Below are 19,935 nucleotides of genomic sequence, written 5' to 3'. Positions count from 1 at the left end.
AAATGTTTGACTTCAAAAATATGGCGCCAATCGATTAAATTTGCATATACCGAGCGCAAACAGTTTATCTCGCCCAATTACGTTTGATTAACATATATCTATCCTTTCATTTACAATTTTAGACCAATCACGTCCTTGATTCAGGTGATCGGTAACCTCACAATTGAGCAAAGATGAAAACTGTTTTAAGCAGCTGTTTTTGACACGTTTTGACTGTTACGTGACTGTTTTTATGTGCGGTTTGTGCAGTGAAACATTTAAACTTTTATTATTACAACAAACAGACTTATTTACGTTATTTTATACGTTTACAGTAAGTCTTCTTATGTTTTATGCATTAGAGAGTAATTATCTGAAGCGAAGTCGTCTGTAGAGTTGTAAAATTTAAAAAGCTACACTTTTCTGAATATCATCTTATTTATGTTATTTCTATAAATAGCTAAACGATATGAATGGAATCTACATCAAATTGGGACCTGCATTTCAGATTATTTGTGTTAAATCGTAATTGTCGAATCAAAATGCGGAAAATTACAAGAAATTAGGAATCTTTAAATACTAGGTTATGTAAAATAGGTAGTTCACCTTATAGGGCGATTGTAAACAATGATACTCAGGCTGGTTTAATTGATTTTAATTAAATAGATACTTATAAAGATTTAACGAGCCTTAATTAGATAATTAGGTCGTGTTTTATAACAGGAATGTTTATTAACTGTTTCTAATTGGATTATATGAATGCAAATTTATTGTTTATTCAGTACTAGTTATGATTTTATTGTTTTTCTTGTAGTGTTTTTAATGTGTTATCCAACATGAGTGATCCAGCTGGAGATAAATCCTCTAGTTCCGGTCTGTCGCGTTCAGCCGAAGACGGTGTACAAAACGAGACTGAAAATCAATCAAATCTAGTGCAAAGTACTAAATTAAGTGGTAGTGCGTCTTCCTTGAACAGTGTAGCTTCATCAAAAGCCAGTGTGTCAACCACCAAGAGTGGTATACGACCCCCTAGTCGAATCGGACGACCATGCGGGGACAGACACAAACCCCCCGTGCCTCAGTCACCACCCAAAAGCAGTGAGTACAACTTTGTTATATTTGTTGAGCGTTATATTTTGAATAGACTACTGGAAAGTGACTATACTTATAGTACTTTCATAAGCCGAAAAGGTTAAGGTTACCTATCAGGTTTGACGAGGAAAATATCGCTATAGATGTACGAATTTGTTCTATTTATAGTCTTTTTTTTTTGTCGCGTAATACTAGTCAATGTATACTTAAATACATAAGTCACTTTCAAAATAGTTTTTTTGCTGTTAGATTGTTAGATTATTAAATCAAGGTTGACTTGATTATTTACTAGTCCAGTACTTGCTCATATTGTCCTAGAGTTACCAATTAATTATAATTGCGATTGATTAGGAATAGGCTCGTAATAAATATAATTTTTATTAAAAAAAAACACACAAGATGACACTGCCTAACAAAAATTATTGAATGTTTCCTTTTCTTTGTTAGTGAATTCTTACTGATTCTGAGAAAATTGAATATAACTTTTGTGATGTACAGTAGATGAACATTTTTCGTCTTAAAGGAAATGCTAAATATTAATTTGAAGAAATATTTTTACTGTTGGACAGTGTAGTTTAATAACATTTTACGGTACAGTGATTATGATTCGGGTTTATCGATAAGTAAGATAATAGCTGAATAATATATTTTACTGAATGTGAGACCAGTAGTTATTTGTATTGTCGATTATTGTCAAAATTTGTTAGGAGGAATTTGCTGTATATGAATCATTTCCTCCCCAGAAGGATGAATTATTTAGATTAAAAATAGATCACCATAGGAAAGAGATTCGTACATTTAAAAACGTTTATTTCATAATTGTTTTGCCATCTATTTTCACGAGATGTTAACGGTTTTATATAATAAAATTTCGAGTGGAGGTGTGTTGAAAAGAGAAGGTAAGTGGGTGTTTTTATTATCTTATTTTGTTTGTTTGCTTTGGTTTCTTGGAAGGTTTATAATACGTTTTTGTATACCGCGATGCCTCAGGGCTTCCTAAATTTGTTATTATTACTTGAACATTAATTATTACAGAGGTTTAGTTGATTAGTATAAGTTTTTATATTAACGTGTCTCAATTTTATGGCAGAGTTGGACGTAGGATGGTCGTAAAATCGACTTTTTTTTAGTTTTCCCACTAAATGCATCTATATCGGGCTGATAAAGTTTATTAAAGGTCGCGGACGAACGTTTATTGTTCAAACTGCAACCGAATAAATAGAGATTCGTTTACGTCATGCTTCATACAAACGGTTGTTGAACGAATCATCTTTTGTGCGGTTTAATGCCTTTTTATTTGATTAGCTAAGCCAGAAGTGATGAATAATGTGGGTTTATATAGAGCGCTCCGTAAAATCAGTTATGCTAGTCCTATAAATTAGTTTTAAAGGTTTGTTTTAAATTTGGAGCTTTATTGTTAAAAATCGGTACAAGGTATTTTACTCAAACTATTCCCATCAATATATTTTTCATCATATTATCCATCAACAGCCTCTACGTTTTCCCATCGATCGAAAGAACGACGTATCTTTTGAGGCTATCGACGAATCGACCCATTTTTAATATCTTCATAAGAAGTGAAGCGCTGCACAGACAGATCACGACTCATACGTCCGAACAAGTATGGATCAGAAAAAGCAAGGCCTGGAAAATACGAGTCTTACGGTTTTGCAACATCTGGTCGAGCGTTGTCATGCTGAAGAGTAACACACAGTCTTTGTTCGCATTCCGGACGTTATTCGCGCAGATCTTTGACTAAACACATCAATTGCAGTGGATGGGGAACGCCATTGACAGTTTCATCGGGTAATGCATTCAAATCCGTGTCTTCCATTATTTCGGCGGTCCAGAACACTCTTTGTATTCGGTGTCAAAATCGCTACTTTTAAGACCTCGAAACCAGTATGTTGAAATCGATGGAGCACAGTTGCCATAAGTTTCACACAGCATTTGATGACCTTTAGCCGCCTTTTTCTTGAAATTGAAGTACAAAACTAAAACCTCCGGCAAATGCGATTTACTCAGTAGAAATTCAGATATTTTCAACGTACTAAAAAAATGTTTTATTCACATTTCAACGGAAGGACACATACTGAAAACTGAAACCTGCCAGTGAGGCTTCACAATATGAATTACGAATCGACCCAAAGGTCGTTATCGGTACGATAGGTTACGATTAGTACAGATTTACAGATATCTGTTATAATAAATCCTTTAAAATTAATTTATAGGTCATACATTTTCTGTTTTATTGTCGTTTTTATTAAACGACCTTATTGTTTCTGAACTTTTATTCAAACCAGGACCAGCTTCTGGAATTTTAGTATGGAAAAAATAATAAGTTGTAGCTGTTTTGTTCGGTTAAACTACCTAAGGACGCAGGTGTATTTACTACAGGGGGTATTAAGACATTTGATTAAAAAGTATTTATATTACAGGGGGAAATAAAAAAATTGAATTTTAGTAAAATATACAATATCTAATCTGACAACTGATTACTTATTTTTTAATTGTACATGCTTATTGCCTTTATAATATTTAATAAAGTACAAGTATAAAGTAAAGTAAAAAAAAACTACAAATTAAATAATCATTTGTCTAAAATATAGTTAAAAATACAATATTTGAATTTACTGACTATAATAATTACATGTTACATTTTTGATTACGAAACCTCCTTTTCTTTTTTATATATTTTTATAGGTTCTTAGCAAATTTTTTCACGTTTTCCTTTTGCAGCCCTGTTTATTTTTTCAACCATCAGAACAAGCAATGCCTAATTATTTTTTTTTATTACATTGCCATTGCTCAGAATATTATACACATTAATCGTTTAAAAAAATCACCATTTGCTGACTAATATCTGATTGAGAATTTTTGTTGTAGGTTCATGTTACTGTTAAATAACATTTAGATAATAAAACAAAATAGCAGAATCATAAAAAAATATATAACAAATTCTTGCTTGTAATATATACATATACACGTCTTTTTGGTGTGGTACTGTCTTGTTTTTATCAGTATGAAGTTGAAGGCACAGATTCGTCTGTTTCAAAAGCACCTACGGAAAAACATGTGTAATAATTTTCAGTTTTTAAACTATGTTTATAAACTATATAAAAAATATTTTAAAAAATATCGATATATAGTTTTCGATATTTTTCAAAAAACATGTTTGTATGGAATGTCCTGTTCAAAGCGCAAAGGCACAGTTGTATAGTCGAGGAATAGTGATAAAGTTGTCGAAAGCGACAAAAAAATTATTTTAAGATTCACGTCCTGGAAAACCACACTGTTATTATGTTTTTGCATTTAAACAAATAATATATATCTTAAATGTTACAAAAATAATACCATAACAATGAATTTCCTTAAAATTATACACAAAAATAGAAACAAATGTAACGAAAGATGTCTTACAAAATTTTAAATCAAAATAAATAAAATAGTCTTCCGGTCCTCTTGATTTAGATGCACAGTAAGAAAATGGCTAGGGGTGTGCCCATTCAAGACTCATTCTATATTTCCATCAGCTTTGGGAACTATCGACTGAAAATAGTAGTATCTATACAGATCAGTTAATTTTAAATCATTTTAAACTGGCAAGTGGCACTGTGAAAAAAGGAATAATGATCTCGAATATATTTAATCGTATTTTAATATTGGCAAATAAAAATAACATAATATAATAAAAGTATTTGGTTTATTTCTATTTCACCTATTTCTTTTCGAACTTTCTTTGGGGAAGGAAGGGAAAGAGATAATTGCTGTAATTTATTAACTTCAAAATAACGGTTTTATTTTGAATGATGTAAAATTATTTTTATATTTCATATATTAGATTTTATTGTAAAGAAGAATGGAGTAATGACCACTAAATATTTGTGTCTAATATTTCCCAATCACTCTTTATCAACTATTTAACTATTTTTATTAATAATAATCTCATTTATCGTTAATAAGGAATATTTTATTGTTAGGAATATTATTATTCGTTGAAACTTGAATGGTGTCAAAATAATTTTTTTTGCTTTATCAATCAAAATGTTATTTTTACCTTATTACATTAATAAATAATCTTGAAAAATAGAGTTCCCAAATGCTACTATATTAATGTACATTTTATTGTTAATTATAATAATATTACAAACAAAACATAATACCAAAATATGTTACTTATAGTAGCATAAACAGCAAGCATAAATTCGGCATATTTTCAAGGTCGCGGCTAGGATGGCAAAGTCAGGACGTTAAAAATCAGTCGAATGAAACTAGTAGGTTCGAAAATAGTAAGCGAAAGTACGTGACTGAAACAGTCGATAGTAAAAAGTAGTCAAATCAGTCGGACCAAAAATAGCGACTGAAATAGTCGATAGTAAAAAGTAGTCAATTACTAGCCGATAGTCGTTTTTAGTCCATCCATTTAAGCGGTTTTATATTTGGATGTTGGAATTAAAAATTATTCAATTTTTGTCTTTTGCTATTCTGTTTAGATTTGTTCTATTATCTTTCTAATCGCGTCTTATTGAGAATGCTCAATCAACTGTCACCGTGTCAAAATCAACCCTGTTGAAAAATACAGGTATTTGCTGATATAAAATATTGGACAACCTGCTTAAGTTAAATTTTGTGCATAATATGGCAATTAAATAGAACAGTCGAGACATCATTTACCAACAAAGTAAAAAAAAGTCCCTGGTTGTGTGAAATTACATCTATCATACTGCCGGGCTTCAATAACTTCAGTGTTCAACTCAGTAACGGTTGCTGACACATTTGGATCATTGTTTTCATATCAGTTACATATATTTAACATTATAAAAGACCTACAACTTAAATAACAACTGGAAACCGTATCCTTGTTAAGCAATGCTCTTCCATATTTTGGCCTGTGTAAAATGTACACTACAAACCCTTTTGCTCTTATTTAAGACCTCACAAGAGATGCTCATCAGTTTTCATTATTTATTGCTAAAAGCCATTTCTGAGAAACGGTACTATATCCTTGAACAATAAAAAGAAACGGAAAAAAGAACCATAAAACACATTTAACAGAATAAGAATATTTAACGCGTAAGTCTATAAGGTTTTTAATTTTGCTTTGTCAGCTATATTGAAAAATGCATCCAATTCAAAAGAGACGCTTTCAACAGAAGCTTTGTCGAAAAAAATTAAACCGAAATTCTTTGTATGTAAATCAAATTGTTTCTGTAGGAAGTATGTAATTGCCAAAGAAAGTCCAAAATATCCAATAACTTATTGATTATTTCCACCGAATATAAACTCACATCTCTTCATCTTCTAGAACAGTCTTCTGAAAGCAGAATATCTTTGCGGCCAAATTTAAACTTCAAGCCACCTTGCCGCAAATGAACAAACTAAAACACTGTTTCACATGCGCCCATTCAAGATCCCCTTCTAAATTCTCAGTATTTTGTGATTGTGTTCCATCTTGTCTCACGCATCCGTTCCGGGAATAAGCTCGATTTTCGTCATTGTCGCGCCATAGAAAGGAAGAATACTCGAATTAGTAGAACGAGACGGTACACATCGACCAACTGCGTCTCAGGTATTGTTTACGGAAATCTGATGTGAAATATTACTCGGTCTCTTATTTGGCCTTGATGCAACAAAATGGTTGTTGTGTTGTGCAAATATATTTATATACATACGGTCGAAGTGTACGGGTCACCTGACGTTCATGTCTATATATAAATCATCGTTCAATAATTGTTCAGATTGAATCAAATTACAAACATTATATTTTGATACTAAGTCGCCATTTGCTTATATTTTATCGATTCCTTGAAAGTCATAATTTGTTGTTCAAATAATATTCTTTCTCGTAGAGATATTTATACATATCGGTGGTTAATTTTTGTGTTTTTGCTCAAGTACGACTTATTTGTCTTTAAATTCAGAGTTAAAAACAAAAAGTCCACAAATGACGTCATTACGATCAGTGATATTTCTCGATGTTCCTTGATGGACTGCTGTCGTGTTAAGTGTCCGGTATTTCTATAAACATTTTGGGAAATATAGTCTATCCAAAGTACCAGTGAACTCACGTCACTCATTCGCATTCATTAGTCACTCATTCTAATATAAATAAAATAATGAAACAAAATTATGATAAAATATAATTTATTTTAACATTATAGTACATGTAATGCATATATTATGGACTTGAACTACAATTAATTTCTAAACCACCTATGGTATCCCCTGGAGACTTAATCGACCTAATTAATAACTATAAATCTTATACATACTTACCTTTTTATGTTTAGTTCTTGTTTCGCTAGTTGCTGTTTTCTTATCAAAACATTCTGATATCTCTCCGTATTTCTCCTTAGTCTCTTCTGTTACTACCTGTGTACATTTTTCTTGATAAAACCATTTAGTATTAATACTCTCCTCGTATATTTTAACCAAATGCTGATATTCTGAACAATTACACACATATCTAACAGGTCAATTGAAAATACCCAGGCCTACCATAGTAAAACACATTTTTTGAGCATTCTTTTGAGATCTGAGAACAGGAAATAGTTGCTGGAGGTCAGATCTGGAGAATACGGTGGATGAGGAAGCAATTTGAAGCCCAATTCATGGATTTTTGCTATCGTTTTCACTAACTTGTTACACATTGGTTACATCTTGGTGAAGCAGCACTTTCTTTTTTTCAAATGCGGCCATTTTTTCGGCGATTTCGTCCTTCAAACAGTCCAATAACGCTATGTAATAGTAGTTGTTGATGGTCCTTCCTTTTTCATGATAGTCAGTGAAAATTATTCCATACGAATCTCAAAATACAGACGCCATAACCTTGCCAGCCGACTGTTGCGTTTTCCCACGCATTGGAGCGGGTTCATCATGTGCAGTCGACTCGGATGACCGTCGATTGGACTTCGGAGTGGAATGATGGAGCCATGTTTCATCCATTGCCACATATCGATGCAAAAACTCGGGTTCAAACACTGCTCCGAATCATCGTCGTTGTTTTTGGTCAAAAGTGAGCTCACGCGGCACCCTCTTTACACAGAGCTTTCTCATACCGAAATATTCGTGAAATATATGATGTACACGTTCAGTTGATTATCTTTAGAGTGTCTGCTATTTCATTCAATTTCATTTTACGGTCATCAAAATCATTTTTTGGATTTTTTTAATGTTTTCGTCGGTAACAACTTCTTTTGGGTGTCCACTGCGTTCACCGCCTTCGGCGTTCATTTCACCAAGTCTAAACTTAGCATACCACTCCTTGATGGTTGATTTTCCTAGGGCAGTGTCCGGAAACTCGGCATCAAGTCAAGGTTTTGCTTCAACTATATTTTTTCCCTTTTCTTCCCATCAAAAAGCAATAACAAAAGTTGCTTCACTCAAAATGCTATAATTCATATGAGGGTTAGGGTTCATGAGGGTTATTAATCAGTTCGTATGGTTGTTACGTTTGAGCCTACGCACTTCACTATTATTAGTTATCGCGCACATTTAATTATTTGGCGAGTGCATTGTGATATACTAATAGTCTTTCAGAGTACTTCGCACAATCACGCTCGTTATGGGTTCTAAGGAGATATCGCGCTGAATTAGTTTGTTGGACAGGTAATATGGGGCATCGACAATGACTCGCAACGCTTTATTCTGGAACCTCTGGAGGATATCTATATTAGATTTGCTAGTAGTACCCCATAGTTCAATACCATGGGCCTAAATATTGACTTATACAGCAAAACCTTGTTATCTAATGATATTTAGATTTACGCCCTATCAGTATTTGGTTTAGTTTAAGCCCAAGCTATTTGCGTTTTGTCACTATATGTTTTTTCCACGTCAGACGTTGATCAAAATGCTTTCCCAGTTATTTAACGTTGTCTGCTTGCGGAAGTTCATGATTATTCAATTTTACTGAGGGACATGTTCTTCTACAAAGGATGAATGTCACATGGGTAGATTTTGTCTCATTTGCTTTGATACGCTACGTTTTCAACCACTATTCGACTCTGTTAAGATGAAGTTGGAGGTTTTTTGTGGCTTATATTGGATCCTCGTGTGATGATAATAATCCGCCGCAAAGTAATCCCGCCTAGATCATTTACATTATCGTCCAAACCACTAAAAAACAAAAAACAAGACCCAAAGTTAAAAGGTCAAAAATATCGAACTGCCAGATGATATTCTAAGGACCTATACTCGGAATGATTTATTATTTCCTTGAATGGTACATGTCTTGTGTTTTAAGGAAAAAATATCCAGAAAATATAAACGGTTTTATTTGTTTATATTTTTACAAAAGATATAATAAGTTATATAATTACAAAAAAAAGTTCAAGCTTTGAATATATTTTTGATACTCTATAAGTTTTAACGACTGATTATATTAAATTATACATGCAAATAAAGACTATGCATTTATAACCAGCTTACAATTTACTGTTAACTGTTGTTTAACAATGATTATATAGTTATTGGACGTATTTTCTTTCATCTGAGATTTATCTTGGACACGGCGTGACTTGTTCTCATGCCCGAACAGAGGGGCGACGGAAAATCTCGACTGCTGTCCTGAGCGGCGATCGCGTTTTCCCACCTCGCGTGTATCGGCAGCGGCGCCTTCCAGCGGGCCGCGTCCATTCTCTCCTCATTCGCAGTCAGATGCTCGACCTGCTGCTGTTTCTCCTTCACATCGCCCGAAACCGGTCCCAACACATCCACCACTACCGACACCCGCTTACTGTCCAGGGCTGAACCCCCTACATCGGCATGAGCTACTACGGTGAGTGTTTATATTAAATTCGATTTATCGTCCCGCAATCGACTCGATCAGTTCTTGTGTGCGTGCTTGTTTTCGATTTCCTATTCGGATGGAAGTCCCACGGAAAATCCCACAGAGACAAACCGTAAAAACTTTTCACTAATTGATCGCTTGTTATTATTGTTGGTGAGATGACATCATCCCGGTTTATTTACAATTGTAATTTGCATCTTGATGATGATCTCGCGAACCGATCTCGGGGTATACTGCTCCGTGGAGAAACATCCGGACAATTGAATGTTTTCTTTTGTTCTTTAGAGATTTGTATCTCGTTTTAATAGTGAGAATATTTCGGATAACGTGTATTTTGTGAAATTTTTAGTATTATTTAGATTCTCGTCTGTTATTACTTATATATTCTTTTTACTGGTACTGTTTATGTACTTATTTTACTGTAAATCAACTGCTACATTTGAACATCACTACATAGTATAAAACAAAGTCGCCTTTTCTGTCCCTATATCCCTATGTGCGCTTAAATCTTTAAAACTACGCAACGGATTTTGATGCGGTTTTTTTCAATAGATAGAGTGATTCAAGAGGAAGGTTTATATGTATAATACATGCATAATATACTAAGGCAACATTGCTAATTTTAGAGGTTTCTAACGTGATGTCGTAAATTAACCTATTTTTTAGGCTTATTTAGCAATTAGCAAAAACGCTGCCTAACCCTACGAGTTAGATCAAATTAATGTACTACAGTATTGTACACCATAAAAAGGTCTACAAAAAAGTCCGCGATGGTATATGTTTATCTTTTAGGGATAACCCACATTAACCATTTTCATTGTTTACTTTTTACGTGAGAAGATGGCTTATTTACGAAGCTATTTTAAGCAATACGGCATTAATCCTTATCGAATTAAGTACCTTAAATACAGTGTGCAATTAATATAGATCAATATGGTTCCTTACAGCATGTAAATTAAACAAATATTTTCGGAGATATTACAAATTTAAAATTTGCGTTTAAAAATCTGTAATGTAATAAAAATTGTATGAATTTAGATATTCCAAAGATAGCAGGAAATCTTTATAGTAAGTATAGGGGAAGAGGAATTGTTTTACTCCAAATTTAATGCGTGCAGGCCAAGGGCAGTAATGAATGAACCAAAAATACTGGATCGATTTTAATCATGTTTTCATTGAGTGACATAGGCATATATATTTTATGCCCGTGCAAAGTCGGAGCGGGCCGCTATGTTTTTATATACAACGTTCATATTTTTTCTGTAGTGTATCTAATTTAGTATCAGCATTGCACCCGTGCGAAGCCGGGGCGGGTCGCTGGTAATGATAATAAATTAATGACACTCTTTTGAAGCATTCTGAGTTTTTTGTCTTTAGTTTTTTTTGCATATTAATAAGGATTAACAGGGTTTTATGCTGCATATTTTGGGTGGGAAAGAATTATCGTATCTCCTCCCGAATATCAATTGGGCGAAAGTTTGTTTGATTTTTTTGTTTTTTTGTTAACAAACTTCAGGCATATTTCTATACTCAAGTTATATCGGATCCAGTTCACAGCTTTAATGTAAACTTTACTACTGTTTTCCTGTCAGCACGTTGTCAAAAGTTCAAAAACCCTTTTGGGTCTTTTTTTGTTTTTCCATATTCGTATATCACTTTTTTTATGGTGATAATATTTCGGTCATTATGTATTTTGTGAAAATTTCAGTATGATTTAGATTCTCGTATGTTATTATTTATATTTTCTTTTTATTGGTATATTTTATATACTGTTTTTTTGCTGTTAATTAACAGATACAGTTGCTTAGAATGATTATAGGTTAATAAGATTTTCTGGAAGGATTGTGATTTTTTTTTCATTTAAATTTTTTTGTATACTAATAAGGAGTAACAGGGTTTTATGCTGCATATTTTCGGTGGGAAAGAATTGTTGTATCTCCTCCTGAATATCAGTTAGGCGAAAGTTTGTTTGATTTTTTTGTTTTTTTGTTAACAAACTTCAGGAATATTTCTATACTGAAGATATATCAGATCCAGTTCAAAGCTTTAATGTAAACTTTACTACTGTTTTCCTGGCAGCACGTTGTCAAAAGTGCAAAAACCCTTTTGGGTCTTTTTTGTTTTTCCATATTCGTATATCACTTTTTTTAGGGTGATAATATTTCGAACATTATGTATTTTGTGAAAATTTCAGTATGATTTAGATTCTTGTATGTTATTATTTATATTTTCTTTTTATTGGTATATTTTATATACTGTTTTTTTGCTGTAAATTAACAGATACAGTTGCTTAGAATGATTATAGGTTAATAAGATTTTCTGGAAGGATTGTGATTTTTTTTTCATTTAAATTTTTTTGTATACTAATAAGGAGTAACAGGGTTTTATGCTGCATATTTTCGGTGGGAAAGAATTGTTGTATCTCCTCCCGAATATCAGTTAGGCGAAAGTTTGTTTGATTTTTTTGTTTTTTTGTTAACAAACTTCAGGAATATTTCTATACTGAAGATATATCAGATCCAGTTCAAAGCTTTAATGTAAACTTTACTACTGTTTTCCTGGCAGCACGTTGTCAAAAGTGCAAAAACCCTTTTGGGTCTTTTTTGTTTTTCCATATTCGTATATCACTTTTTTTAGGGTGATAATATTTCGAACATTATGTATTTTGTGAAAATTTCAGTATGATTTAGATTCTTGTATGTTATTATTTATATTTTCTTTTTATTGGTATATTTTATATACTGTTTTTTTGCTGTAAATTAACAGATACAGTTGCTTAGAATGATTATAGGTTAATAAGATTTTCTGGAAGGATTGTGATTTTTTTTTCATTTAAATTTTTTTGTATACTAATAAGGAGTAACAGGGTTTTATGCTGCATATTTTCGGTGGGAAAGAATTGTTGTATCTCCTCCCGAATATCAGTTAGGCGAAAGTTTGTTTGATTTTTTTGTTTTTTTGTTAACAAACTTCAGGAATATTTCTATACTGAAGATATATCAGATCCAGTTCAAAGCTTTAATGTAAACTTTACTACTGTTTTCCTGGCAGCACGTTGTCAAAAGTGCAAAAACCCTTTTGGGTCTTTTTTGTTTTTCCATATTCGTATATCACTTTTTTTAGGGTGATAATATTTCGAACATTATGTATTTTGTGAAAATTTCAGTATGATTTAGATTCTTGTATGTTATTATTTATATTTTCTTTTTATTGGTATATTTTATATACTGTTTTTTTGCTGTAAATTAACAGATACAGTTGCTTAGAATGATTATAGGTTAATAAGATTTTCTGGAAGGATTGTGATTTTTTTTTCATTTAAATTTTTTTGTATACTAATAAGGAGTAACAGGGTTTTATGCTGCATATTTTCGGTGGGAAAGAATTGTTGTATCTCTTCCCGAATATCAGTTAGGCGAAAGTTTGTTTGATTTTTTTGTTTTTTTTGTTAACAAACTTCAGGAATATTTCTATACTGAAGATATATCAGATCCAGTTCAAAGCTTTAATGTAAACTTTACTACTGTTTTCCTGGCAGCACGTTGTCAAAAGTGCAAAAACCCTTTTGGGTCTTTTTTGTTTTTCCATATTCGTATATCACTTTTTTTAGGGTGATAATATTTCGAACATTATGTATTTTGTGAAAATTTCAGTATGATTTAGATTCTTGTATGTTATTATTTATATTTTCTTTTTATTGGTATATTTTATATACTGTTTTTTTGCTGTAAATTAACAGATACAGTTGCTTAGAATGATTATAGGTTAATAAGATTTTCTGGAAGGATTGTGATTTTTTTTTCATTTAAATTTTTTTGTATACTAATAAGGAGTAACAGGGTTTTATGCTGCATATTTTCGGTGGGAAAGAATTGTTGTATCTCCTCCCGAATATCAGTTAGGCGAAAGTTTGTTTGATTTTTTTGTTTTTTTGTTAACAAACTTCAGGAATATTTCTATACTGAAGATATATCAGATCCAGTTCAAAGCTTTAATGTAAACTTTACTACTGTTTTCCTGGCAGCACGTTGTCAAAAGTGCAAAAACCCTTTTGGGTCTTTTTTGTTTTTCCATATTCGTATATCACTTTTTTTAGGGTGATAATATTTCGGACATTATGTATTTTGTGAAAATTTCAGTATGATTTAGATTCTTGTATGTTATTATTTATATTTTCTTTTTATTGGTATATTTTATATACTGTTTTTTTGCTGTTAATTAACAGATACAGTTGCTTAGAATGATTATAGGTTAATAAGATTTTCTGGAAGGATTCTGATTTTTTTCATTTAAATTTTTTTGTATACTAATAAAGAGTAACAGGGTTTTATGCTGCATATTTTCGGTGGGAAAGAATTGTTGTATCTCCTCCCGAATATCAGTTAGGCGAAAGTTTGTTTGATTTGTTTGTTTTTTTGTTAACAAACTTCAGGAATATTTCTATACTGAAGATATATCAGATCCAGTTCAAAGCTTTAATGTAAACTTTACTACTGTTTTCCTGGCAGCACGTTGTCAAAAGTGCAAAAACCCTTTTGGGTCTTTTTTGTTTTTCCATATTCGTATATCACTTTTTTTAGGGTGATAATATTTCGGACATTATGTATTTTGTGAAAATTTCAGTATGATTTAGATTCTTGTATGTTATTATTTATATTTTCTTTTTATTGGTATATTTTATATACTGTTTTTTTGCTGTTAATTAACAGATACAGTTGCTTAGAATGATTATAGGTTAATAAGATTTTCTGGAAGGATTCTGATTTTTTTCATTTAAATTTTTTTGTATACTAATAAAGAGTAACAGGGTTTTATACTGCATATTTTGAGGGAACATAAGACGAAGACATTCATAAGACAGTACTTTGTGTTGAAGTTACAATCAGGATCTTATCAGATGGAGTTCAAAGCTTTAAGCTGGGCTTTACTACTGTGTAATTGTGTCACTAAAGTGGTAGTTTTCCCATTATTTTGGCACCATATTGCTGAACAATGAAAAGTGCTTTTGGGTTGTTTTGTATCCATATCCTAGTGATTTTGTTGCATTTCCGATTGCTGTTGCAATTTTGCTGGTGATAACCACTAATGGCTTTTGTTCAATTCTCATTTCAATCGTCTCGATTCGAATTTTACGATATATTGCGGTTGCTCATAGCGCTTTTTATCAAATGCATAGAAACCGTTCGTTCAAATAAGTTGGGGCTAGTGTTCTCTTCTTTTTATTGGTGGAATTTGTTAATGGAATGGAATTAGTGGAATCTTATATTTAAATGCGAAACAGGGGATGACATAGACAGTTTTTTTTTCATAGTTCAGAGTTAAAACATTACACTAAAGCAGATCGATAAGGAAAATCGAGTTTTCGGGAAAGATAACATATAGTTCTAGTTATTGTATTCTTCAATGTTTAAACTGTTATGGACGCGATTAGCAATATCAATATCAACTATTACATAGTTCTGGAAAATTTTCATATCATCTCAAATTGGCCCATTTTCCAGGAATCGAAATACAACTTAATTTAATCAATTATATAGTTGGTAAAACTACAAGATTATAGGGTGTCTCAAGCTTTACGAAACATTTGAATTAAATAGATTTACAGTTGACGAAATGAAATCAATATTCCGGCCACATTTTGTACGAAATTTGCGAATCGTGCTCGGCAATTTTTTATTATTTTTGAATTTTTTTTGAACAGTGAAAACGTGTTGTGTTCAATGTTTACTAATCTAGTGCTATTGTTTTTTTTCGTTGCCTATAGTTTACCGCACAAGTGCGGGAAAATTAAAATCTTTTGTAAAATTTTGGTAACCTTTTATACATTTTATAACGTATGACATAAATTTAAAGCTGATTATGTTCGTACTAGTTAAATACAGGTATTCAAAAATATGTTGCTTATGGTATATGCGACGTTTTTAAATATACAGAAGCAGAAAACAATAGACCCATTGCATTTACTTATGTTAGATTATAGCTACACCTGTTGCAGTAAAAATGGCTCAGATTCTATTTGTAACGTTATTAATTTGTAGCCACATTATTTCGAAGAATCATAGATTTTTTAGCGAAAGGCGTATCAATGTGAGTGCTTTTTGTGTTTTGGCAGATTGAATTTGAATTTAATAAGGATTAATAGGCGTATATCTGTCTATTAATCAGATCGGATAGTAGCAAACATATTAGTCTATATATTTCACTGCGATTACGCATATTTAGCTGATCGGCAAAGTACATTAGGGTGCATTGACACTCTTCCAAGTACTTAACACTAACATTTTGAATTATACTCGTTATGGGTTCCAGAAGGTTATCGGGCTATTTCACTTCATTAAAGACACAGTATGGAGCATCGATGGCACACAACACTTTGTTTTGGAACAGTTGAATGATACCTATATTAGATTTGCTAGCTGTACCCCAGGCTTTTGTAGGACCAGATTTGTGTGAATCTAAGTATTAATATGTACAGCCAACGATAACTTCGATTTGCGTCCGACAAACCAGTATATTCAACTTAGTTCAAGTCCAAGTTCTTTTCATGTAGCAAGTAAGTGCTTCTTCCAAGTTAGGCGTCGGGGGTGAGAACTTAAGCCACAACTTTTAAAGATTCAGTTTACTTTTTTTAGGCATCAGTTACTACTTATTATCTGTTCTTTCTTATCTGTACCTATCTTATTATCAGGCCAGGTAACTTTGGACAGTGTTGTGGAGCTTTGTCGTAGTTCAACCATGATGCGATTGTTTGTCCGAACATTCACTACCATTTTGTGGAAAGAATTTGCACGTGAACTGGTTGGATAAATACTTGTTTATTTCGATATTGAGTGATACATGTGGTCGACGGGAGAATGGACAGGATATTATGTTAGGTAAGGGAAGTACGGTAGCGCTGTGGAAGTGGTACTGTTACAAGGGAAGGGGGTAGTATGGTGGCAAAGGGTCGTAGCGCTCGCTACACTACAATCCGATTCAGAATAGAAGCTTTTGTTCTACAAAATAAGTCCAGCCACTTTAGAATATTTTTATACTTTTTTTATATTTCTACTGTTGTAGTTACGGTTAACATTTGTTGTTTTGTATACCATTTAGAACTTATACGAAAAAATTACGCGTAGTTGTTTTTTTCCATATTAAAATTTACGAATATTTACTGTATTATTTATGTTATTATTAATGTTTAACGATACAATATATACGAAAGATAAAGATTTTATTACAAAGCAACCACAAATAAATGAGTATTATTCATACCGACGGTAATTTTTAACAAATAAACAACCAAAAATGACGATATTACTATAGTACTAGAGTGAGATTACAGAATTACAGCGCAACTGTGTGACCTCTTTCGAATAAGTTTTAACGTCGTTTTCGCAAAACACCATAGTCCAAGGGACGTATATCATATTTTCCAGATTTGCCCTTTGCGACTGTTTTCCTGTTTCCAAACCTGGAGAAATGGTTGAGTGATAAGATATTTGGGTCGAATAAAGAGGCCATCACTGAAACAATCGCTTATTTTGGGAGCCTTGAACACCCTATTGTATGGATGGAAAACAAAAATTGAAATAATCCTGAACTAAATGTATTGAGTTAAAAGGTTGTTAGAAGTATAGCACTTTTTGTTGAATAATATATACCTGGTGTACCGGAAAGTCATTGCCGGTTTTTCCTTTGTAATCGCTGGCTTAAATATACAATGTTATGATTTGAACATATGCCATTTTATTCTGCATCAAGCTTCAAAGATGTACATGTTATATTTTACGAAAGTCACACCGCCATAGATTTATACCTTTTTGAAAATGCCAAGTTTCGTGCGTGAAAAACATGCCGCTGAAAGTCACCGCTTGCTGGTACACACTTACGGTGACTTCGATGAGCAAGACAAAAGACGAAGATGCGAAACTGCAATAGTTATTGGATGAAGACCCAACCCAAACTCAAAAACAGTAGGCAGAAGTGTTAAATGTGGCCCAAGAAACGATTAGTTACCGATTACGAGCAATGGAGAAAACCCAAAACATGAGAAGATAGGTTCCACCTCAATTGACTGACAGGCAAATGGAAAATTGAAAAATCGTCTGTAAAATGCTGCTTTAGAGGTATGATCGGAAGTAATTTCTGCATCGAAAAGTAACGGATGATTAAAAGTGGACTTATTTTGAAAGCACTAAGCGCAAAAAATCATGGTTATCACCCGACGAAGTCGGCCGATTGAATCCAAGGCCAAATCGTTTTGGTCGTAAGACAACTGCTCTGTGTTTGGCGGAACCAAAGTGGCGCGGTGTATTACGAACCGTTGAAATCTGACTAAACAATTAATAGTGGTTGCTACTGACAACAAATGATCAATTTAAACCATGCATTGACGTTCAGAATGGCACCGTCTCATGCACTTGGATGAGATAGATTATCGTACCCGCCTTCCTCTCCAGACCTTGCCCCGTCCAACTATCAGTGGGACACACATGGTACAGTCCACCAGGATGACTGTCGATTGGATTTCGGAGTGAAATGATGGAACCATGTTTCATCCATTGTCACATACCGACGCAAAAACTCGGGTTTATTACGCTTGATCATCTTCAAACGCTGCTCCGAATCATCAACTCGTCATTGTTTTTGGTCAAAAGTGAGCTCGAGCGGTGGCACTTTGCACAGAGCTTTCTCATACTCAAATATTCGTGAATGATATGATGTACACGTTCAGTTGACATTTTTAGAGTGTCTGCTATTTCATTCAATTTCAATTTTCAATGTTTTCGTCGGTAAGAACCTCTTTTGGGCGTCCACTACGTCCACCGTCTTCGGTGCTTCTTTCACCACGTCTTAACTTAGCATACCAATCCTTGATGGTTGATTTTCCTGGGGCAGTGTCCGGAAACTTGGCATCAAGCCAAGTTTTTGCTTCAACTGTATTTTTTCCCTTCAAAAAGCAATATTTTATCAACACGCGAAATTCGTTTTTATCAATTTTATCACATTAACAGAAGTTGCTTCACTCAAAAGGCTATAATTCAAAAACTAATGATACATCCTTGTCGTTCGATAAAACAACAAAAATACGTCATGACGCTCTTGATTCGTGACAATTGGTCTCCAAATGACTGTAGTATTATGTCGTATATAGTTTGTTCAACGATATAATCTATTTCCCCAATTTCGAAGCGCGTGGCTTTCATCTTTACAACATTACCGGGCCAATTGTAATCTTCCGCGTAATATACGTCGAATAACGAGACCTAAACGGCCCGACTCGCCCACTATATTTTCGTCAATTTACAAATCGAATCCCAACTCTGGCGTTTAGCTCGCGAGAGTCATTCTTGTACGGAGTCCCTTTTTTTTATTGTCGGCTATTATAGCGGCGAACGCGCATTCCGAACTGGTTCAACCAGCTTTTGGAAGATGTCGAGGTCATACGGCGGCGCCAGCCAACAATTACTGGGCGCCTTTCGTTGACTTTGAGGAACTGTTTATCAGACTGCATTAGTATCAGTTCTTGATTGGCTTGTTGTTTCGTTTTTCAAATGTTATTGAAAATAATCGGTTGGGAAGAAAGTAGTTCCACGTTGTTCTTCAAAACACGTTTTTCAACGCGAATTTCTTCATATATATCGCAAACACAGAGTTGCCAGCGCCAGTTTATCAAATTCCCCAGTAATCCAAGATAAATTGTCCAAATTGGGGAGAAAACGTTGCTGATTCCACATAAATTCTCCTCAAATTTATTTTAAGAAGTTGGAGTTCTATATTTACGATGGTATGTCAAAATCTCCGCAATTTCCGCGCATAATGCAAATTCCCAATCAACATGAGATTCCATGGATAATTTTCCACAAGTTGGCAACGCTGCTTAAACACTAATCAGTAATATATGTGTCGTTTTGATTGATTGTAGTTCCGTCAATGCAGAATGTCTAAGATTACTGGGTGAAGAACTAAACTAAGTGATTTTCACAAGCCTCTATTGGAGGTAACTTTACACCCTGAAGAGTTTTGCAGATACCGGAACCAATGATAGTCGGACGGGACAAGGTCTAGACTATATAGGGAATGCTTTA

At 33.2% G+C, this 19,935-nt stretch overlaps 1 protein-coding gene and 1 long non-coding RNA gene across 29 annotated transcripts in view; one reads left to right on the top strand and one right to left on the bottom strand.

Moving 5' to 3' along the window:
* The first annotated feature begins 125 nt into the window (after positions 1-125).
* CLIP-190 (Cytoplasmic linker protein 190) overlaps positions 126-19,935 on the top strand; it is a 63,680-nt gene continuing 43,870 nt past the window's right edge. For 10 of the 28 annotated variants that reach the window (XM_076410125.1, XM_076410118.1, XM_076410121.1 and 7 more), the window contains exons 1-2: positions 126-313; positions 794-1,077. In XM_076410125.1, the coding sequence (XP_076266240.1) occupies positions 816-1,077 (262 nt within the window). In that variant the 5' untranslated portion in view covers positions 126-313; positions 794-815. Of the gene's footprint in view, positions 314-793; positions 1,078-1,799; positions 1,971-9,654; positions 9,851-19,935 lie in introns of those variants that run through there. The other 18 variants (XM_076410136.1, XM_076410132.1, XM_076410135.1 and 15 more) reach the window with 5 other exon arrangements.
* Positions 3,766-6,496, bottom strand: LOC143199958 (uncharacterized). Its single transcript, XR_013006588.1, has 3 exons — positions 6,360-6,496; positions 4,037-4,132; positions 3,766-3,967 (listed from the first exon to the last, which is right to left on the bottom strand). It is a non-coding gene; the product is annotated as an uncharacterized LOC143199958 (long non-coding RNA).

Source organism: Rhynchophorus ferrugineus, unplaced genomic scaffold (genome assembly GCF_030347505.1).
Source record: "Rhynchophorus ferrugineus isolate W39M unplaced genomic scaffold, kcgeb_rfMv2 rfM7, whole genome shotgun sequence".
Taxonomy (NCBI): domain Eukaryota; kingdom Metazoa; phylum Arthropoda; class Insecta; order Coleoptera; family Curculionidae; genus Rhynchophorus; species Rhynchophorus ferrugineus.
The sequence above is the reverse complement of the archived record's forward strand: the minus strand, read 5'-3'. Positions and strand labels throughout refer to the sequence as shown.